Source organism: Siphateles boraxobius, unplaced genomic scaffold, assembly GCF_051911475.1.
Source record: "Siphateles boraxobius isolate OS27281-9 unplaced genomic scaffold, OSU_SipBor_1 26, whole genome shotgun sequence".
In the NCBI taxonomy this organism is placed as follows: domain Eukaryota; kingdom Metazoa; phylum Chordata; class Actinopteri; order Cypriniformes; family Leuciscidae; genus Siphateles; species Siphateles boraxobius.
Genome location: NW_027508876.1, coordinates 22,316,567 through 22,340,033, shown reverse-complemented (window position 1 = coordinate 22,340,033; position 23,467 = coordinate 22,316,567). Strand labels below are relative to the sequence as shown.

Sequence of the window (23,467 nt, the reverse complement as noted above, 5' to 3'; positions counted from 1 at the left end):
ATTTGTTTTGAATTTTACTACATAAAAATAACATTCTCTTCAAGCTCCTCAAAATATGAAGAGAAGTTTTAGTTTAGAGTTATAGAAAGGGAACCGTAAGGATTGTGTAAGCAAACATTGGTTTTATTGGGAAACTGGCTTCCAGCCAACATAATTAAACTGAGGCAGTTTCAAGATGGAGATATTACCAGTGCAACACTACACTACATTTTATTTAACTCTTTCCCCGCCAGCGTTTTTGAAAAAAGTTGCCAGCCAGTACCAACATTTTTTGATCATTTTCACAAAAGTTTCATGGAGCTTTGTAAAAAAGACACATTTTGAGCCAAAAGCTGAGAAAATCACGCTTTTGCCCAGGACTACGTCCGGATCGGATTCAGAACGATGGTTAAAACATAGATGGAGTAGATCGAGTCCATCAACACCCCTAAGCCTCACAGTCCTATAGCTTGTCTGGGTCGACATTTCATTCAGTAACGTTTGGCAGTTTTGATTTATATATATCATTCTCCTTTATGTTGATGATCACGTTATTTTACAAATGCATGCTTACATATGCTATCGCTTGCTTCTGCTTATTTTTCACCTGTGTTTTGATCAGGAGACTCAGTACTCTTCTAGAAGATGCGTAATTGCGCCCCCTACCATATAACAATGAAAACATGGAAAGCCAGAAAAATCGGTCAATGACGGTGAAGCGTTGTCTCATAAATGACAGAAAATTGCGCCAATGCTGGGGAAAGAGTTAATACAGATGCACTATGTAACTTTTTTTTTCAGAATTACAAAAGTTATATAATGAGTGAGTACATCATGAATCCATCTTCCAAACCGTGTTGTTGTCTTATAACTCACTATGGTATGCCTATAATAAGTGTACATTCAGACTATTTTAGACCAAGCGGGACACCAACCACTGCAGAGTATCCCCAATCTCTGGCTACAGTGTTCTTCCGAAAAATGCATGCCGTTTTGTTTACTTTTATACGTTATAGTGTACCTTTAAAGGTTGGGTGGGCAATTTCGGAGCGTCTAGCAATAGCAACCTAGCTTTTAAAGCATAAGATTTATGCTTATATAAAGCATATCTATAAGATATGCTTCTTATATATAAGTATATATCCTCCCTCCCTTCAGAGTGTTCTCCAAAGCCACGCCTCCTCCAAAACACATGAACGCACCGGTCCCTTTGCAGATTCAGCAAAGTGTCATAAGTGGCAGCGTTAAATTACTTAGTCTCAAAGCACATAACATTACAATAATGTGGCTCGGTATAACCTCTAATAGCCTTAGAGACCTGAGTTCAAATCCCACTATCAGGGCAGCAGTTGTGGCCTAATGGTTAGAGAGTCAGACTTGCAACCTGAAGGTTGCGGGTTTGATTCTCAATACTGGCAGGAAATCCCTTATAAGGCACCTAACCCCCAATTACTCTCTGGGTGACACAGCAAAAAATGGCTGCCCACTGCTCCGGGTGTGTGTGTTCACCAAGGCCATAACCGTGTCTTGAACATTGGGGGGACAATTTATTTTTTTGCATGGGGGTAGTGGTCTTATTGGTTTACCTAAAATAATTAAATAATTAAAGGGGGATTTAAGAAATAAGAACAGTAAATGTTCCAGGTCTATTATGAATTAAAATTGCAAATAATATATTTTTAAAATATGCACCCATTCACTCTTATTCGTGTGTCTAATATCTTGTCACGTAAAATTCAGTTAAATAATGCCATATTTTTATTTTAAAACGGTGATATTTCATAATGTTGTAGTTTGCATCACTGGAAATTACTTACGGTCGCTGAAGGTTTGTATCTTAAAACAGTGGTCAAATATTAAATGTTTCGCTATTTACTTAACTACCTACTTATGTAAGATTGATGCACTCTTTCACTGCTAAAACTAAAGTGTTGTGTTGGAATCATAGACTGTAAAAAAAGATGGACGACGCCCCTTCGTTCTCTTCCATTGGCGAGAAGTGAAGCCGCCATTGTCCCGATATGGCGCTGACATCTTGGGACTTGAGTCTGCGCAGTTGCGATTTCGGGACCAGACATGCGCAGTAGTGAGCAGGAAGTAAAGCCGCGAAATCAACTGCAAGCGTGCCGCACAAGCCCTGAAAATTGAAGCCAAAGCGTCTCGATCGCCCCGCGGTGACTGGTCCTAGTATAGGTCGTAACCCCCCATCCCCATGTTATTCAATGGGACGTGAGACCAATTAAACAATTAAATTACACTTCACATATCTTTTTTCCAAAGATAGTTTCTGTCATTTACTGTAGTTTTCATCACGCTGATGTAATTTCAAGTGTTTGTTTTTAAAATAAGTTTGTTTTTAGTTCGTTATTTGATGCTATAAAAACGGAGCTTTGGCGTACATGATTGACAGCTGTGATTGACAGGTTCTCTGAGCAAAGTAGTCACTGAAGCAACAACGGACTTTTTTCGGGATCTTTGGAGGACTGATGAGATTGGAGCTTTAGATTTAATATCTAAATTTCTATAATTAATTATAGATTATATGCTTACGATTAATTCAGCGAGAGTGAGGGCGGGACCAGAGCGGGATGCGATATTTTTTTTCACAGGATGGTAGGGGAAGACTCATGAATATTCATTAGGGAACTCATCCCTGATTGGTCTTAACCCCTGTGACTGGTAGGTTTAGGGGCGGGGTTAGGGGTAGGTCATCAGACCCCCAGTGACGGGTAGGTTTAGGGGCGGGGTTAGGGGGTAGGTCATCAGATCAATCAGGCATGAGTTCCCTAATGAATATTCATGAGTCTTCCCCTACCATCCTGTGAAAAAAAATATCGCGAGCGGGACGTTGATTTCGCGGCTTTACTTCCTGCTCACTACTGCGCATGTCTGGTCCCGAAATCGCAACTGCGCAGACTCAAGATCCAAGATGTCAGCGCCAAATCGGGACAATGGCAGCTTCACTTCTCGCCAATGGAAGAGAACGAAGGAGCGTTGTCCATCTTTTTTTACAGTCTATGCTCTGGTCCCACCCTCACTCTCGCTGAATCAACCGCAAGCACGCGCCTCTGCTGCAGAACAAACCATTATGTCGGTGTGAAATAATTAATTATAGAAATTTAGATATTAAATTTAAAGCTCCAATCTCCTCAGTCCTCCAAAGATCCCGAAAAAAGTCCGTTGTTGCTTAAGTGACTACTTCGCTCAGAGAACCTGTCAATCACTGCTGTCAATCATGTACGCCACAGCACCGTTTTCATAGCATCAAATAACTAACTAAAAACAAACTTATTTTAAAACAAACACTTGAAATTACATCAGCGTGATGAAAACTACAGTAAATTACAGAAACTATCTTTGGAAAAAAAATATGTGAAGTGTAATTTAATTGTTTAGTTGGTCTCACGTCCCATTGAATAACATGGGGAGGCAGGGTTAATGAGCTATACTAGGACCGGTCACCGGGGGCGATCGAGACGCTTTGGCTTCACTTTTCAGGGCTTGAGCGGCACGCTTGGTTGGAATTCACACTAAAAGTTAACCCACCCCGCCTTTGATTTGATTGGCCATCTCACTCATTCTGACAGTGACGACGAGCGCTGTTAGACCACTGAGGCAGACCAGCCTAAAAATGTAACATTTAAAACTTTTCGTAGTCCTAACAACAAACAAATTGGTGCGTAATGGGTTAAATCCAGTGGACAAATTCCAAGTATGGGTTCCAATACTTCGCCTTCACATGTCACTTCCACTTTTCACTTTACAAAGCTATAGTTGTACCACCTGACTGCTGCAGATTAATTTCGGCATTGAAAGTGTTGACGCATAAATCCGAGTCTGAGGACCTGAACAGCTCTGAGTAGAATGTCACAGGTTGCCGTCTCTAAATGACGGTTTATGACATGCATGGTGTTAAACGCAGCATAAACTGTTGTTTTGCTTCTGGAGGAACTGTGTAGAAGGAGTTTCACCGCACTCACGGTGAACAAGGTGCCAGACAGGCAAGACTAGAAAACTCAAAAAATAAATAAGCTGTCCGCACCCTTGAATCCTTAAAGCAAATTTAATTACCAAGCTTTCGGTCAACAGACCATTCTCACGGTTCTGGAGGAACTGTAAAAGGTGGCTCTTGTTAGTTTGCGGTTCTCGGTGACTGTCTGATGACGTACGCGAGAAGGATGCTCGGAGGAATGGAATTGCATACGTTAAAAGGTAAGTAGGACAACGTATCTTTGCATTCGGACCAAATGCAATGATTGGACGAACATTGCTTTGGTCCTGAGACTTCCACAGACAATATAGGTACTTTGTTTAATATATATACATATACATATTTAGATTTAGACTTCTATCATTGATTGCTATCAGGATGTGAAGAGGGTTTCAACCAGAATAACAGTGTTTATGGATCTTTTTTTTTATTACAAATATTTAAAGAAATTAAAAATATATTCTTGTTGTTGTTGTTTCTAATAAATAATATTATATATTAATATAAATATATTTTAAAGTTTAGTTCAAATAGTCTAATGCCATTGTAATAATTTGTAATAACCTTTTGAACCTGATTAGATAAGCAGTGACGTGCCTTTTATATTTAATTATAGTTTATAGTTTAATTATATTTAATTAAATAAGCTTACTGTAGTTAAATTGTCTCGTCTTACAATTCAGAGAGAAAGTGGATAAAATAATTGACACATTATATATATATATATATATATATATATATATATATATATATATATATATATATATATATATATCAGGTCATTTGACTGCTGTTTTTATAATGTGTCTGGATTACTGATTATTTGTTATATTTATTGTTTCTTTTTCCTCTGTTAATCATCGGACATCTTTATCTTTACTCTTGAGGGGCCACGCCCCACATCACATCATAACGTTTATGTAACCAAGGGAACCAGTCGCCCACACTAGTTTGAGTTCTCATCTCGCGAGTTAAACGCGACAGCCTCACAAGCCGGGAAAAGTATCGCGAGATTATCACGGCGCGTCCCTTTCCCATAGCCGTTCTTGATTTCTTCTCGCGAGATGTGGACAGCAGCGCCCCCTCCTTGTTCTAATGCGGAGAGGAAGGGAGGGGAGAAGCCTTTTCAAATACACATACATTTCAATATCGCTACTGAATATATATCTATACGTTTTTCTCCAAAGAATGATTTGTGCATATGGAATGGATATTACATTTGCGTATTTATCACGCTTAACACTTACGACGGTCTCAAACGAAAGGTAAAAGGCAGGATAAAACCTAAAAAGAAGCGAAGCGGCCTGTTTTTGTTCCTGAGGCGCAGCTCACACTGACATCAAACGGGCACTTAACTCACGGCGCTTTGTTACACCAGACCTGATATTACTTCGCAAGCAAGCTCGTTGATTATCTGGCACCCCCAACGCACTGAAAGACTGGGTGCACAAAAAGCGGCCTGTTTTATTTTTTTGCAACGGCAGCGCCATGAAGAGCGGCGGACAATAACAAGAGTGACGGTGCTTGTGTGTTACCACTATGATCCTAGGCTAATCACGTATGTGCACATCAAGAATAATAAATAAACATATGGAATAACACCGCGAATAAGGACTGCGTTCATCCTGGATGAGACAAGGAAGCAATCTGTTCTCTGTTTGAATTTGGTGGTAATTGGAGGCCCGGTAGGGTGAAGAGCGCCACCAGTGTGTTGTTGTTGCATAAAAAAAAAAGATGCAAAAAATCGTGCACATGCATAACTGAATGTGTTTTCAATCGGATCAACGTGAATGTGCTTTTATCCGATGACGATGAGGATTTGGCCGTATTTCGTGCCGTGGAAGAGGGGCAAGCGTTAAGATGGAGTGGTTTTAATGCATGCGATGTAAAGACAAACATATCTGCTGAAATCTCCCTTGCATTTCACACTCGACGGAATTGCACGCGCCGGTTCATCGACATTGATGATACGTGGGCTGCTGGCGGGACTGAAGCCTTGTACTGTCGCTCCTTTTCTTTTTTTTTCCTCCCCGAACTGGATCTGTCTAGCACGACACTGCTGAGATGAACCCGGTGAATGCGACCACTCTCTACGTGTCAGCTTGTCGGTCGGTGCTGCAGTGCGATCCCCGGGACCCCCAGGCTTTGGCGGAAATCTATAAGCTCTTGCCTTTTTTCAGACAGTCTCTCGCCTGCCTTGTGTGTGGTGAGAGCCCGTTTATTCTGCTTCATCACTGCATGCTTGCATGATCACTCCTGCTTTATCGCTGCATGCTTTATAGCTGCTCTCGAAGCCCCACCGACCATGACACACCCCCACTGTGTCCACAAATTCCTGACCTACAATGACAACTGGAACCTGGGCATTTAGACACACAGCAGTGCATACAGGCTATGTGTTTATAGATACATGGTGGTTGAATAGTAATGCCTTGCCTGCTCACTCAGATAAAACTGGCTGCTTGCAACAATTCAGATTTTACAACATTTTTGATTCCTTCACAGGGTTTAAATATTATAAATATAACGTGCCTATATAGTTTGTGTTTGTTAATTTTGTGATATTTCCTGCTGTGCATGTCATTATTTATAATTTATATTTTTTTATTTATTTTTTTCGGGACAGTGCACATTAATGAACAATCTTACACTCGAGTAGAGACTGTAAATAAGCCAGATTATAGCATATATGCTAAAATATACTTTTTATACTTTATTTGCTACAAATGCAATTTGTAATTGCAAATAATAAATTGATTGTTGTCCAAAAATTCTTTGGTCAAAAGGTGTGGGAACCCTGTTTGTAGTAATGCTTTATTTGGAATGAGTAGGCAACTCAATGTTTTTTTTTAATACATCTGTTGATAGTCCATGCATGTTTTTTAATTGAAACAAAGTAATTGATTAATATTTGTATTAAGCAATTCATGTTTACCTGATGTGCTTGTGTTTATAAAAACAATACATTTGTATTATTTGCCTTTGAGATCCCTGTTAACCACATGCTGAGCATGTAATATGAACCACATCATGCAACATCACATGACCCTTTAACATCAGGACATATGTGGGGCTTCTCTTGAATGTTACAAAACCATATCTAATGAGATACAATATAGTGCTTGTGTCATGTTGCTCATGATCTACAAAACTAATTACTGATCATTTTAAAGGTACAACATCCAAGCAGCCTTTTTAGGCTATGATTTGAGTAGTTAGCATATTGATGTGTTATTAAAGTACCTATTATGTTGTTTCATGGTCTAAACATATTTTTTTTCTTTATTTAGGCAATTTGCTACAAAATCCAATCGCTCCTACCAATTCGTCGTGCCAGCACTATGTCTGTAAATCATGTAAAGGCAAAAAGATGAAGATGAAACCGTCGTGCAGCTGGTGTAAAGACTATGAGCAGTTTGAAGAGAATAAGCAGCTGTGCATCTTGGTGGACTGCTACAGAAAGCTCTGCGAGTACATTGCAGATTCTCCTCTCGCCCAGCACATTTCAAGTTCTGTGGAAGGTTCCCCAGATATCCTGGCTCTGTTGAATGAGGGCCTCTCATTGGACAACAGGCAGGAGGAGGAGGAGGAGTCACTCTCCCTGAGCTTCACAAACCAGTCCCCTACACCCTCAACCTCAGAAATGCTCCCTGACGAGGTCCAGTCCCCTTCGACAGAGATCAAGGAGCAAGGCCTTAGTCCTCTAGGGGTGAATGGTCTCCAGGACTGCAATGGCTTGACCAACGTGGAGGAATTGACCGCCAGTTTACCTTCACTAGAGGCCAGTGTTCCAGACTCAGTAGAGAGTGGGAGTGACGTAGTGAAACAAGAGAGTTTCACAAATGAGATCCCAGTGTGTGAGGCAGTGGCAGCTGCTGGCGAGGAGCTTTGTACCAGCACCATGGACATTTGTGGCTTTGGCGAGGATATTAAGCATGATGGCGGGACTCTCCTCTTGAGTGTAGAGGAAGTGCTCAGGACTCTAGAACCAGACCATATCACCCAGGATGAGTGTCCTGCTATCTTGCAGTCGGCTCTTGATCCTTCGGGGAACTTAAGTGAACCTTTTGCCTCGGTTGACTCTGCCCGACAACTCTCCTCACTCCCACAGGAAGTTCTCTTGCCCCAACACATGACGTCCCAGAAGAATCCGCAACATTTGGGAATATCCTGTTCCGCCGTGACACCGAGAATGCCACGGTCCAACCGGAAACGCTCGCGGTCGGAAAGCGACAGTGAGAAGATTCAACCCCTACCCATTTCCACCTTCATCCGCGGCCCCACGTTGGGCGCTTCCGCCCCTGTTCCGGTCAAGTGCGAACCTAAATCTCCTGCTCTGACTATCCCTCACATGGCGGCGGTGCCCAACGGTGGCGGCCTTTCTAAGGTGGGCAAGACATTACTGGTGCCTGCTAAAACTGTTAAAAAGACCCTTGACCACCATGGACCCAAAAAGGCGTACACTAAGTCCAAACAGGGCACTCCAAAGTCGAAAGAGAAGACGAAAGAACGGATTCTGACTAACACACTCATTCCCGGGAGCCCCACGAAAGTGGTGTACAAAAAAGCGCAAGAGAAAAAGGGCTGCAAGTGCGGCAGAGCAACTCAAAACCCAAGTGTTCTTACATGCCGTGGACAGCGATGCCCCTGTTACTCCAACCGCAAAGCCTGTCTGGACTGCATATGCAGGGGCTGCCAGAACTCCTACATGGCCAATGGCGAAAAGAAGCTGGAGGCCTTTGCGGTGCCAGAGAAGGCGCTCGAGCAGACAAGACTTACTCTGGGCATCAATGTCACCAGCATTGCAGTGCGAAACGCCACGGGTAGCAGCACTGGCGGGATGCTTAACGTCTCCACGGCAGCTGGCTCACCTGTGGCCTCCTTCTTGGCTACGGGGCCACACGAAGACAAAGGATTCGATGAACCATTAGACATGAGGTTTGACTGAGATCCAGATGATTCTCCTTTACCATCGCCCTGTATTCCAAACCGACTTGCTTTCAGTGTGGCGGCACTGTGCCGAGGGGCTGATGTAGAGTCAGCGATAAGGCAGCTACTGTGATTCTGTTCCAGTTCACATTATCAATTAAACTAGTTATTGCTGAAGCTTGTGCCTTTAAATCATTTGTACTATTCTTTTTGATTTTCTTGCACACCTTTAGAGGAGGAGCGGTGAGACTGGATAATTTAAGTCGAAAGTTTCTTTTGGTAAAGGTTTTTCTTTCCATTTCGGTACAAGTGATTTATAAGGCATCATCTTTGGCAAGATATACCTGACCTCATTGTTGTGGGTCACGTTATGTGCATATGTGAAAGATTTTCAGTTTGTAGGTTAGGGGATGAGACCTGTTAAATGAATGGTACCCTACAGCATCAGTAGAGACTGGTTGTATTTATAAACAGTTTTTGTACACAGACTTAAGGAATACAATTTAAAAAGTACATTTTATGATATATTTTGTAAGTTACATTAACAACATTTGCAGTATTTATTGGGTATCACTTAACATAGATTACGGTCCACCCAGGGCATCAGCTGGATACCATTTCTACAGATGCAAGTCACACAGATGCAGTATGTACGGTTTTCTGTCTAAATTATGTTGTTGTCCTGATTGTGCTAGTTTTTTGCTGTCTCGAACTGTTATTTTTTCCTTTGGGGCATTTAAATACCTGTAATATAAATGTAACATATTTCCACAAAAAAGAAAAAAACCTAACAGGACTCTTGTTTTTCATTTCAAAAATCACTTGATCAAAGTAGTTGCATAGTTTTTTTTCCCCTGAAGGTGATTTTATAAATCATTTTGACAAGTTTAGAAAGGTGCTTTGAATGATAAATGTATTCATTAGTGTGACTATATGTACATATAAACATGAATGCGAATAGAATAATCTCAACACTGCACAGACATGTGATGTTAAACAAAGGGTGGGTGCTGCAAACAATTACAAGATTGCATTACAATCACAAGACTTTGCAATGAAACATATGTTGTCCATATGTGAGTGCGTAACTTATACAGCTGTTCATGAATGAACTGTACATGTTTTTCCTGACCGACTCAACCAGAACTCATATGAAGGTGGGTATAGTTTGGAGGAGGCATTGTTTTGTTAGCTTGCTGCTGGAAGATCCATAGTTCTTTACTAGTGCAAAAATCATTTTGCAGGGCCTAAGCATACAATTATAATGAGGCGTGTCATTCATATTCCAGCTCAGGAAAAATATTGCTTAGGTTCATTCAGCCATGGTAAAATCCATATATAGGCCATTGTTTGTTTTCAACTGGTGTGGTATCTTGATTATGGTACCTTTGAACAATCTATATTGCACCTGAAACATCAGAGGTTAATCATTCATGTTCCAAAGAGCACTAGATGGGTAACGGGAATGTCCTCAATGGTGTAATCAAGCAAACTGTGGTGCAGTAATGCACTGGAGCTCTGCCCAGTAATTGTAATCACGAACATTTACCACAAGTGGGCAGAATACAAAAAAATGAATTGCTATTGTGATAAAATGTATCTTGTGTATCTCAATAATGTGCATAGTCATGACCCCTTTGTTCATGGGAATTGGATGTAGTGATTCTGATCAAATTTTCTATAAAACATTTTATTCATTCTTTGATAACAACAAACTGATTTTGGAGAAAAAAAAATTGCCCAAATAATCTTAATAGCTCCAGTGGATAGTGGCAAATATTTAGTTGGGAATATTTGATATATAACAATAATCAACTTGTATTTAATGACAATATGTACTGTGTATATATATATACACACACACATAAATTATATAATATAAAATATTTTTATATTACCCCAAACTTACAAAATTGAAGTAATACAGTTGCATGGTCTTGAAATTAATAATATATTTAATAATAAAATGAATCATCCAATTATTGTTTTTTTTTATGTATACTGTGCATATTTAATATGAAGATTATGGCCTGGATAAGAAAAAATATCCAGAAGCGGAGAACACAGTGTACTGTAACGTACATAGTTACTGTTTAACTGACAGTCTGTTTCAGATTACATGTTACAAAAATAATAAAACCGAAACACTAAAAAGAACATACTAAAATGCAGAAGGGTGAAAAGACTTGAGTGTCTTCTCAGGTGTCTCTACATTCCACAGTGTATGTTCAGTGCAGGTGAATGAATGTATATACAAAAGACAATATATACAAGACAATTTACCATCACAGTGATTTTCACATTTAGCAAATGTAAGATTAATGCTTTAGGAAAGAATTATGTAATAAAAACAACTCCTTCACTCGCAAACTCATACAAACACATTAATAGTGCTGAAACTGACCATCACAATATGTCAATAATACAATCAAGGTATGATTTGTAAAACGCAAAGATTGTGCAAATCTCTCCGGCCGCATTACTACATCACAATATGCAGTTTGTCTTTTAAACATTTGAAAAAGGCAATGCAGTCACAGGTCCAAGGAGGACAGAAGCACACAGTAAAAGCCTGCAGCTCCTCCACAGGCGCAAAAGTCTCGCTTAAAGTCGCACCTTCTTTTTCCTGCCCGGACAGACGCACCGTCCCAACAACTCGCTTCCAAAACGACCTGGCAAGCCCCTCGCTTTCCGTTGCCCCTCCAGGGCAGACGTGCTGGGATTGAGCTCCAACACATTTCACCAATGAACTGATTTACGATCAGATCCGCTTGCCGAATGTAAAAAAAGCACCAAATATTTGCACCTTTCCATGCTCTCATCAATCATTGTTAACTGTTTTGGCAAGAGACGGAGCATCTCGGCAAGAGCATCCAAATCCTTTAAGGCACTTGGCATCTGTTCAAAAAAACCTCAGGTAGAAATACCGAGCAAGCCGAGTCCTGTCGCTCATCTGGGAGTTCAAAACAAACCGTGAGGTGCGATTTTTCATGCTGCGTATCACTAGCTGACCAAAAACGCTCCGAAGAAGCTGGACTTCTCGTCCATGTCGATGGTGCTTACATTGCTGACCGTCACAAACACCCGGTCTCCTCCTCCGAGCTGAAAAAGCCCGGCTTGGTAAATGGAATACAGGCCGTATTCGGTGTCACGTGACCAGCACGTCGTCCGGGCGTTTTTCATTAGCAGAATGGGCACCGGATATGAGCTTACTTTTTTATAAACGTACTGCAACATCGGTTTCCCCCGGACCGATTCGCCCGATGTGCCGTCCTCTTCCTCGCGGTCACTTTGGTCCTCCTCGATGAGCGAGTGTCTGAAGTAAGTTTGGGAGTAGATGTAATAGAGGCCGGCCTGAGGCACCACCAATTCTCCGTCACTTAACTCCACGTTCTGGAGGAAAGCCAGACCTTTTTCGGACTCCCACGACTGGATCTTCTGGCCGTAAACCTTCCTGTTCGGTAGACCTGCATTGTCAAGCCAGAGAGAAGGATTATGGGTCGGGGTTTGACAAGAAAAGCTGCATTGTTTCGCCGTTTGGCAGGCGAATGGAACGGGGTGCTTGTTTCAAATACTCGGCTCAAGTTATAAACCAGCTTTTTGTTTCAGGCAAATGGCCACAGAGATATGATGAAATGTGTTTTTTTTTTAAGAAGTGAGCTCTGACCTACATTAAAAGGTTTTATGAGCTTCCTTTCTGGGAAGCTAAAATGAAAAGAATGTTTATTTGCAGGGATGCAACATTGTTCATGCAATTTTTGCATAGCGTAGTTGTTTTTTTATCTGATCTGGATGTCATCCAGTCAGTCTGCATATCTCAATGTACTTTAAAGGTGAATGTGGACTATGACCCAGAGATAAACAAGGTTTAATCAGTTGCAGTTGATTTAGGTTTGTCGATAGCTGCTGAGATTTGAACAAGTTTGATTTCACCAACTCTTTTCAGTTTCTGTATGTGCTGAATTATTACAACAAGTGTTTGCTAGAACAAGGCATACCTCCTCCATCTTTTTCTGCTTCTGGTGTATAGCTTCCAGTCACATGCGCAGCGATCTTAGGCCGAGGAGGATCATCTTGATCTTGGATCACCAATGAAGGAAGTACACGCGAGACTTCGTCTGTAAAAATCACAACGGTTAATTCACTCATGGCTTATGCCTACATATAAAAACTTAATCTGAAATGTGCTCTGAAATACCTTTGACGGCGGATGATATTTCTTTCTGATAACGGCTGGACATTGACTGTTAAAAAAAAATAAAGAGAGAAGAAAAAAATTACATTGGGAAAAACAAAGATTACATTTCTTGTTTCACAACGAGAGTTGTGAATGGACCAATTCTTCAGAATAATTTCTGAAAATTGGGTTTCATCTTACGAAAATTAAGGAAATTCCTGTATTAATTAAAAAAGGGAAAACGATCCAAGTCATAAATGGACTCATTGTCTACACTCTACAGCTGTATGACTGCATGGGCCTCCTCTGAAGTGGATACCTTTTCAATCAGAAAGTGTAGCTGTTGCGTGACCTGCCAGCAGGGGTCGTCCTTTCCCTCCGCCGCGTTCAGTTCCTGACCCTTGATCGTCCTGAGGTTGGCGCGCATCAGACACGACACGCTGCTTTTGGAGAAGGTTTCCTTCATCTGTGAATACAAAAATTGTTTTAATACCTATGATTTTTTCACAACTAAATATTCAGCGTGCTGAACAATTACAAAAGCTGCTTATGTCCCAATTAAGATTTTACATTTGCATTAAATATGAAAGCTTGTTTTGCATAAATAAAATGCAAACATAATGATATTATATGTAGTAGTTATTTTTATTTGAATCAGGCAAAATATAAATTTTATAAAATATACTTTAATGCAATTTTAATGATCTTATTAAACAATGGCGAATTATATTTTCTTATCTTTATTTACATAATTATTGATCATTGTGCATCCTTAAATAGCTAATATTTTCAAGCATACAAAGAAATAACTAATAATAGTTAAGCCTATATATATATAGTGTGTGTGTGTGTGTGTGTGTGTGTGTGTGTGTGTGTGTGTGTGTGTGTGTGTGTGTGTGTGTGTGTGCATAAAATGAAAAATGAAAAAATGAAGAAAAAAAAAATATATATATATATTGTTGGTTTAACTTAAAAAAGTAAGTAACCTAGTTACCGTATAACTTGGAGTTAATAGAATGAAGGAGATTGGTTTTAATCAACAGAAACTCCAAATATTATGTCATCTGAACCACATAAATTATCTAAGTTGATTTGACAAAAGAAAAAAATGTTGTGATAAATCATGAAAATATTTTAGTGTAAATTAAGATCTGTGCTTATTTTTTATTTATTAGGCTATACAATAAAAATTATTAAAAGTTATATTTTGCATGCATAAAATGCTAACTTTTCCCCTCAAAGAGACTTTTTTTAAATTATAAACTATCTACATTGCCACTGAGTGTCGTCTGCTGTTGCTTAACTTGTACTTCAGGCTCCACTGAGCGACCTGTTGGCAGCTGTCCACTAAACAAAATGCAGGCAGAAACCTCAGTAAACGAACCGCGAACGGCTGCAAACAGCATTGATTCGCACTTAAGTCTTCTATTTACTGCATTTCAATGTCGCAACATGCAAAACAAGGCGACCAGACAAACTTTGCACAAGTTTTGAGGTAACGTGCAAGAAAACGCAGAAGGTACACGGCCCTTACCGTCGATAAGACGTTGCTGAAGTATATGAACGTTACAGCCACTGCTATTGTTTGCAGGAGAATTGCAGCCAGCAGCAGAAGTCCGATATACTGCATGGTGTGTGAGCTTGTCATGCTGACCATTGCGTGTGTTCCTGCTGCTCGAGACAAAAGCTGAGGCAGAATTCCTTCTCTCTTCATATGAAAAGGCATGGAGGCGGGGCAGCGCTTGACTATCAAGGAAACGAAGTGCAAGATTTACTTTCCTGTAAAGATCATGCTTGTAAGAACCTCTTTTGTTATTGATTTTCTGATCAGTGCAATCACTTTATGATATAATTACTTCTGAAACGTACATATCAAGCATAAAATGAGTCTAAATTGATCCTAAAACCGTGCTTGCCCTGCTGGAAAATTCAGTTTAAAGGAACACTTCACTCAAAAATAAAATGTTGTCATTTTACTCCTTCAGGTATTTCCAAACCTTATGGGCTTCTTCCATTAAATACAAATTATTCCATTTCATACCATTATTCCCACTGTGTTTGGGAATAAAGGGAAGAAATAGCCTACAGATTTGAAACATAAGGGTGCGTAAATGGTGACAGAACTTTCACTGTAAAAAAATATATGATCAATAAGTTATGACAACATATGTTTTTACATTGTTTTAACTCATCAAAATAAGTTAAGCAATTTGCAACTTTTTTAGAAGTTATACAAGGTGTAACACATTTTTTAAAGTCAGTTTAATGTAATTTAAGTTTAAATATTTTTAATTTTAATATATTTAATATAAATTTATACATGAATTTAAAAGGCCTCTAGATGATCAATAAGCTGAAAATGTTGATGTGCACAGTCCTTCATGCCTTCATGCTCTTTTATTGACAGTTCATACCTTTTTAGTATGTCATTTTAGTAGCCTATAATAAAAAAAAAGTCTGTGTCATATCAAAGTCCTTTTGCTGTGAAATCTTTAATGTTTTTATAAAGTACGAGTAAGAATAATGGTAGTAATATTTCAAGATGAACATTTACTGGCCTGAAGCAACCTGTGTTTAGAAATATTCTGGTAAAACAACTTTTGAGGAATGTTTATTTGTACATCTCTCAATCCGAATTGTATTGCATTGCAATTATAACCAAAATTTTTGTCTTTGAGCTTTGATTGTAAATATCATCTTACTAAGACATATTATTTGGAGATACCGAGTTTCAACTGATAATTATATGCATTTTTATGTAAGTAGTCTGCTGTTGTACCGACATCTCATTTATTTAAAAGCTTACATTACATTACCAGGGAAAGATGACCAGTCGTTGCGATTATTTTTGTGATCGCAGCTCCTAAGCGGTGGTCCTACGTTCCACAGTGATAGAGGTTCAAAGATGGTCGTTGTCACGGTATTGCGACCAAAGAAAGCCTGCAATAATTTTCTGAGTGTCATACATTTAGCATGATCATCTCGCAGTGTGTTTGCTGCTACGACCTCTACTGACTAAAGGCCGATTTATACTTCTGCGTCGGACCTACACCGGAGCCTCTACGCCGTAGACTACGCTTTGGTTTTAATTTATACTTCTGCGTCGTTGTCCGCGTTGACGCACGCAGAGCGAGCATATGAAACCCGAGGGAGCGGTATGAGCCGACCAATCACAGCGCTTGCGTCCGCGTAGAATTGACGCGTTGTTAAATTTTTGGAGAGGTGCACGTCAGGGTACGCCGAAGGGTACGCGCGCTACGCACAGCCTACGACGGAGCTACGGCGTAAGTTCGACGCAGAAGTATAAATTGGGCTTAAAATGCAACATGAAATGGCGTATTGATCAATGCGACATGGTGCTAAAACGTAAAATTACTTATCTCAAGCTCCATTTACAAAATTGGCATGCCAAGTTGGCCTCTTTTCCCTAGCCATGACCGCATCCATATTCTTCTCTTTAGCTTCCTCCTGTTTTTTTCAGCGCACATAAAAAACACAATTACCAAAGTGCAATTCATCATGCTCAATGTTGAGCACATGCTGATGACGTTTTATTCTTCTATACTAACTTGTGTCGTAGCCTACGATTCAATAAATGTCATCATTGTACAGTCTAAATACATGTCTGTCGTACCCAAGTTTATTAGATCCATGTCGTACAGTGTGATTTGTAAGGATCTTATAGGACTGCTGAAATTGCACTCTGTAGCAGGCATGATTTGATCATCATTGGCTGCTCCAAGTCGGCTATTAATTTGTCTAAATTGGAAGAACATTTTGAACTAGAACTTGAATTAATGTCCAACTTGCATCAGCTAATGACCAGCTTGAAACAGGCTACCAAGTTCCAAAACACAGATACCAGCTTAAGCTGGATTTTCCAACAGGATTTAAATTAATTTGTGGTTTTGTTTTAATAAACGGATGTATTTTCATTTAAAAACATGTTTATTTTCGTTCAGATTCAAGTATTGTTCTAGTGTAACTTTGCCCTGTTCTTGTTCGAGAAAACATGACCAATTCTGACTGTATTTGATTTCTAACATGTGGTTACAATCTGGTTCTATTTAGAAAGTCTAGGGGGTATTCCATGTATTGTGCTTCTCAAAGGCCGGCCATTTCTTGCCATCTGATTTAAAGAGCTATTCTGTTACTCCCATCAGCTTCAGGTGACAGGTTTTGGTGGGCCCCTTTAAAGCAAAGTACATTCTAAACTTCAGCATCTAAAAAGTAAAGTTTTCTTCCTTTTGTCCAACTATGTCTAACTCTTATATACGCTATATATAGTTTTCTCATGACAAAGTTATTTGCTCATGACATTCCAGGTGCTCCGTAACACAGTGTTTATGCTCCAATCCCAAGCCAACGAAACAATTTTCCAAAGTACATGAAGAACCTCAAAACAGTGCTGCTTTTGTGCCGTCCACAAGTATAATCATTAAGTTTAAAGACATAATAAATAACGAATAACACTTTTAAAAAGCGCTACTGTTTCCAGCGAAGTGTATTTACTTGTTAACCTGGAGGTGCTTGCATGTTCTCTAACATTACCATTTATAGATGCTTTTAAAACGACTCCCGATGCGAGTTCATAGCAGAGCAGGATAGAAGCCTTTTGAAGCTCCATCCCGCTCCGCAAGCGTCAGCAAAGTTACCCAATATTGCTTTTTTCATGGACTTGTTTGTGCCAGATGTGTTACGCTGAGATTAGATCAGTTTCTATAATCAACAGCAGATGAACGGAGGTGACCAAACAGGCTTCAGTGATCTTCTGGGACAATGACTGTGACTTCCTCCTAAAAAAGTAAAGCTCAGCAGAAAATGGAGGGCGTGCTTCTTTATAAAGGATCACCGGTTCTCTTTTATTGGTTTATTGTGAAGACACAATCTGAATGACAATGCAGTCAAACAATACTTGTTGTGGTGATTGTTCAGGCTGATTCGCAGAGTCAAAGCTAGAGATTAAACAGCTTAGTAAAAAGTCCTTGCATGTAGAACAATTGGCATGAACTTTGTTCTTAATTCAAATATTTCTTTTTGTTTCCACACCCATTCTCTTTCGCTGATTCTTTCGCTCTATCTCTGTCAGCCAGCTGTGTTCGACTGGTCTCTGAAGGCCACGGTGTTGACATGTCCTGCTCTGAATCACAGGCAACCTAAACAATGCAACAAGCTGCACTGTGGATCTGAGTATATCTGGTACAGACATGGTGGAAGGGAGGAGGAGGAATACAAAGAAAAGGAGAAAAAAGAAACAGAGCGGCAGGCGACCAGTGGACGGGCCGGAAACTTGGGATTTTCCAGCAGAAGCGAATGCAAAGTGTAGATTTGGCTGGGTTTGTTTTAGCTGACGCCAGGAAAAGCTGCAGCCAAAGAGTGACAAACTCATCCCTTATGGTGACCCTGCCACATTTATACATAAGCAGAATGATCTGAGGATCTCTTTTATGAGTGTGAGTGTGTGTGTGGGTGGTGTTGGTGTGGGAGGTGGTGGAGGGAGATTCTTCTGCCCATGAAACATGACTGTAGTCTGGCGCCATGATTGACCGATGTCCTGCACCGGAGAGAAAATCCTCCCCCACTGACTCCCTTTTTCTTGGAGCTGAATGTTAAAGCAACCCCTGAACACACAGGAACACTCTTTCTCTCACTGTAAACTATCACACTTGCCATTTTCAGCAGGAGAAAAAAATCCCAGATTTCTAGGGAATAAATATTAATAGATTTGGGGTGGGATTTTTAACTTGGGCCAGTAAGCAACAAACTAGCAATGTATTAGCAATGGTCTAGCAACAACCTAGAACACATAGCAACACCCTGGTAACAATTCACACAACAGTATCTAATAGTGGTATTAAATGGGATGGGAAAGCACTGTTTAAACTTTTGAATGTAATTCGCAAGGAAAAAAACCCTCAGGACTGTTTCATATCAGCCTTAGGTTCATTGCAGTTATATAGACCTGAACTGGGATATCATTGCGTTACTATGTGCTTTTTCAAACTGATAGCAAGCTAAAGTGAGACCTAACTATAGGACCTTAGGATTGATTTTCCATCCTCATGGGTTTTTAAACGAAGCTGCAGGGGCTGTAAAGACTTGACAGGCCGCTGATGAATGTGTGATCATATCCGTTGCGAAGAACATGGGGGGGGTTCACGGAGAGTTACGGGGCCTTGATTCAATGCTCCATTGCACTTGGGGAATCAGGAATTTGGCTAGAGAAAAGGCCCCCAATTTTGGGGGGCCCCACTTTATCATCTGAAAAAAATCGCTGTTAGTGTCAAATGCTCAAAAATGGAAAACAGAGCAGGAGGAAATGAAGACGGGGTGAGAGAGTAAAATAGTTTGTGGGGGCTATAAAGTCATGGGTGGGGTGGGGGGGGGGGGGGCTAAAATTACATTCTGACATGCCTAAGCCATGCAATCAAAGTGCCAAGAGACTTATAGGCCGGGATACAAGGGCGTATTGTGCTTCTCTGTGACATCACTCCTGAGTAAGAGGGAAGGGAGACAGGGAGATTCCCAGTTTTCCCTCCAGGGTGAAAAAGGCAGAACTATATGTTAATTGCCACTGCCATGTGGGAGAACTGTCCTGAGGGGCGGCCTGTCCTCTCTCCATTCATAGCCATCTCAACTTAAATTAATGCATGCTATTCGAAGGGTACGTTTACACAAAAATGATGTACTAAAAAAATAAAAGTTTTTGCTTCACATTTTTAGCATTAAGGACAATTCGTGTTATGGCTAAAAGCACTGCACTATTCATGCCAGGCCAGTAGTTGGCGATATCACTTTGTAAAGAAACATTACGGGCCTATAGACTGAACACGTAATGCTCATGCACATGTACATGACGTCACCGTTTTCACATATTCACGTTTTTGTAGTTTACATGGAGACGATAACATTATCGTTTTCAAAAACTTGCACTTTAAAACCTGTTTTCAAAAGTTTGCATTTTCAGGCCCCCAAAACAATGTTGTGTAAATGAACGGCCAAAAAGCATTAAAAAGTTTTCAGTTTTTAGCTGAAAATGGTGTTGTGTAAACGGCCCTTTATTGAAGTTTTCAAATTGAAATGCACTTCAGGTCAGAGATCGCTGAGAAACTCTGCCATGAACACCAAGGAGGAGAAGATTTTCTCAGCTGATTTATGTAGATGAAAATGTGAGACATAGAGGGGTGTTTTGTGCTTTTAGACTTGGCAGTGTTTCTCTATTAAGAAGCTTTCAAAGCCAAATGGTCATTCTTGGGTGGGGTGTGACAGATGATCTAAACTCTGACTCTGCGTCCAAACACGTAATCCGACATGTCATCAGAAAATTACATGATACAGGCTCAAATTGTTGCTGTTTTCATCAAAATGTCTCGCCTATACAAGCTTGATCACTCAGTTATGTACATGTGAGCGTCAATGCTGGACGAACTCATGTCCTTGAGTTAAACTACAGTTAATCTGACGAAATAGCACAGCTTTGGTATATGTGTGTGTACATATCGCGATTAATCGATGTCACAGCACTACACATAAAGTCGATTATATGACATACTAAGTCGTATTTGTGATAAACGTGAAAGAAGCCCATTTCTGACAGATAAGCAAAAAATTCATAATTATGATATTCAAGTCATATTTATAAGATGAAAAGTCGAAACTGAGTCATAGCCTATTTATCAAATATTTCATTTAAATGTCATAATTATGACTTTTTATGTCATAATTTCAATTTTTAATCTCATATGAATTGAATGTCATAATTATGATTTACCAAAGCATGATTTTTTTTCTTATGTGGCAGAAATGGGCTTCTTTCAGATATTTTAGCTCATAAATTTTCACAAACATTAATATTAAAACTCGCCATTAGTAATTTAAATTTCTGCACCATCAATGTGGTTGCAGTTGTTCATTGTGTATGTGGCATATTTTACCAATGAATTCGGTTTCTATACTAAATCCAGCAGAACTACGGCAACGTCTTCAAGGTACTCGAAGAAAACGTCCTGCAAAATGATGCGCAAATGTAGGACAAAAGCTGTTTTAAACGCAAAGGGTGGTCACTCCTAATATTGATTTGTGTTAGTTAATAGAAGTTAATTGATAACTAAAATCTGTTTATGACATTATTTTTGAAAGCATCCTCTCCCTCTACAGCATTTTTACACAAGTGCCTAAAACTTTTCACAGTACTGTATAGCTGTAGCTTTGCAGAAAGGTTTCTTCAAGCATCTTGGAGAGGTTGACTGTTTTCTGTGTCTTAATGTAATCACAGACAGACTCGATGATGTTGAGATCAGATCTCTGTGTGGATCACACCGGCTGATGTCAGATTCCTTGTGCATACACAAATATAACTGAATTATTACAATAAATGTTTGGAAATGTAAACTGATATTTCCTACTGACACACTAAAGCAAAAGATATAAATAACTGGCGTAAAACCATGTTATTGTTGTTGGGTTTTTTTTGGACAGTAACATTGTGTACATTTCAGCATAACCTCTTTTCTCACAGTGTCCGAAACGGTTTGATAAAGGATCCGGTCTCTCTAAACCCCTCCTTTCTGAGAGCCTACTGTTCTCTGGTCTGTAATGGTTGGTCTACCACTTGAAGCACATGTCGAAGCACCCATCACCATATCTGAATTTCAGCTCCAGAGGCTTACTCAACACTTGGTAGACAGTGATGTGAACAGTAACGATGGCGTCGAAAATAACGTCTTCTCGACATGTCGACAACACAAACTGAAATCTTTAAAAAAAAATAGGGGCACTTTAAGCAGTGGAGTGAAACTGTAAACTTTAACTTTTTTATTTTATTATTATGGAGCTGTAGAAGTGAATTCAGGCCAAATAGTTGAAGTGCTATACAATGAAATGGGAGGAATGGCTTTGTGCAAGCAACTACCTTAAATTCAGAAAGCAATGAACAATGTGAAAGATAACATTCCTCCAAGCGCTAGGTATGTAAACTCCTTGGGTTTTGTTTTCCTTTGAAATAATCACGCAGCTTTCCCTGATTAATCATTGGCTACTCATATTACAGTGTGACATCGTAATCTAGATGGGATTTGAGACGCTGGCATGAAAAACTCTTCCTGAAGGCAATTTGTGCAAAGTTTGAAAACGTGTATCGGGTTATGTATAACTGCTGAGAACAGGAACTGCCTCACATTTCGCCATCGAGCTTCTTGAGATCAAGTTTGGCCAAATGACATGACATGTCACACTCTTGAGTAGGTTCACATAAAAACATCTCAGCTTTTTTCAGTTTCTCTGTCACAGCACGAACGATAACAGGTTATTCCAGTCAGCAGGATCATCTCGGTTCGCCTGCAGGCTAACTCTTCCTGCGTTCACTTAAAGAGTTAGCGATTCACCCTTCTGTCACAGTCACTTATGAAAATCTTTGAAAAGCAAAAACAGCACAAACTTATGAAGTCTCTTCAAAGGAAGCCAACAAACATGGAATAAATCTTTTTTATATATATATAAATGGGGCAAAAATTGTCTTCTGGTTTCACTTTTTCTATTTTGCAGTTTGGGATTTCAGCAGACACCCAGAAAAGTGTATTGCTCAGACGTTGATCTTTCATATCTCAGTAATATTCGCAGTTATGTCTCATTTCAGTACATTGACGCATTTGACAGATGTTCATATCCTAATTTCCAGTGCAGTCAAGGCATAATGTTTGATCAGTTTTTCAATGGGATTCAAACTCATTACCATTACTTGCACATTTTCGACCACCTTAGCAAAATATCAAATTTTATAAAACATAATTAAATATATAAAATACATAAAACAACCGAAAATTAAAGTATATAAAAAGCAAGTAAAGTTATATGAATTAAAACAAAATAGGATAGTGTAACTCAGATAATCTGGTCTAGGACAAATTTTGTGAGAAATATATTGTAGATTATAAAAAAAATGTATTGTACATAATATATTTTATATTATAATATAATATATTCTCATGACCTTAGTATTGCTTTTGCTAATTGTTGTGTTAATTTTCTACCACTTGATCTAAATATCAAATTTTATAAAAACAATTAAAAATGTACAATACATAAATGAATCAAATGAAAATTAGTGTTGTCAAGACGATTAATTGCGATTAATCAAATCTAATCAAAGTTTGTAAATATATGTTAAGTGTGTATATATATCCATCCTATATACACACACACACACACACACACACAACTTTTGTTAGATGCGATTAATCACATTAATCAATTTGACAGCACTACTTAATCTAAAATTGAAATGAAGTAATAAAAAAATCAGATAATTAGATGAGAAATGTTTTAGTTCATTGAAATCTTTTTTTGGTACAATCTGAATTTTGTTTACGACAAGATCTTAGAGGAGACAAATG

At 39.3% G+C, this 23,467-nt stretch overlaps 2 protein-coding genes across 3 annotated transcripts; one reads left to right on the top strand and one right to left on the bottom strand.

Annotated features, from left to right (window-relative positions):
• Positions 1-4,094: 4,094 nt before the first annotated feature.
• On the top strand, positions 4,095-10,972 carry msl2b (MSL complex subunit 2b). 2 transcript variants are annotated; one of them, XM_077244985.1, is made up of 2 exons: positions 4,095-4,191; positions 7,261-9,959. In XM_077244985.1, the coding sequence occupies exons 1-2, from the start codon at positions 4,140-4,142 to the stop codon at positions 8,916-8,918; spliced, it is 1,710 nt and encodes a 569-aa protein (XP_077101100.1). In that variant the 5' UTR covers positions 4,095-4,139; the 3' UTR covers positions 8,919-9,959. The 2 variants fall into 2 exon arrangements, with proteins under 2 accessions (XP_077101100.1, XP_077101099.1); XM_077244984.1 differs by lacking the exon at positions 4,095-4,191 and adding an exon at positions 5,049-6,176 and having other exon boundaries at positions 7,261-10,972.
• On the bottom strand, positions 10,885-14,812 carry tnfsf10 (TNF superfamily member 10). Its single transcript, XM_077244986.1, has 5 exons — positions 14,611-14,812; positions 13,396-13,542; positions 13,098-13,143; positions 12,898-13,017; positions 10,885-12,366 (listed from the first exon to the last, which is right to left on the bottom strand). The coding sequence occupies exons 1-5, from the start codon at positions 14,800-14,802 to the stop codon at positions 11,903-11,905; spliced, it is 969 nt and encodes a 322-aa protein (XP_077101101.1). The 5' UTR covers positions 14,803-14,812; the 3' UTR covers positions 10,885-11,902.
• Positions 14,813-23,467: the final 8,655 nt, after the last annotated feature.

Bases quoted from the DNA above. Each gene is read 5' to 3' on its own strand.
- msl2b (XM_077244984.1), top strand. From the start codon at position 6,035: ATGAACCCGGTGAATGCGACCACTCTCTACGTGTCAGCTTGTCGGTCG. The intron at 6,177-7,260 runs GTGAGAGCCCGT...TTCTTTATTTAG, and splicing joins TCTCGCCTGCCTTGTGTGTG to GCAATTTGCTACAAAATCCA.
- tnfsf10 (XM_077244986.1), bottom strand. From the start codon at position 14,802: ATGCCTTTTCATATGAAGAGAGAAGGAATTCTGCCTCAGCTTTTGTCT. The intron at 13,144-13,395 runs GTATCCACTTCA...TTTTTTTAACAG, and splicing joins TACACTTTCTGATTGAAAAG to TCAATGTCCAGCCGTTATCA. The intron at 13,018-13,097 runs GTATTTCAGAGC...TGATTTTTACAG, and splicing joins AATATCATCCGCCGTCAAAG to ACGAAGTCTCGCGTGTACTT.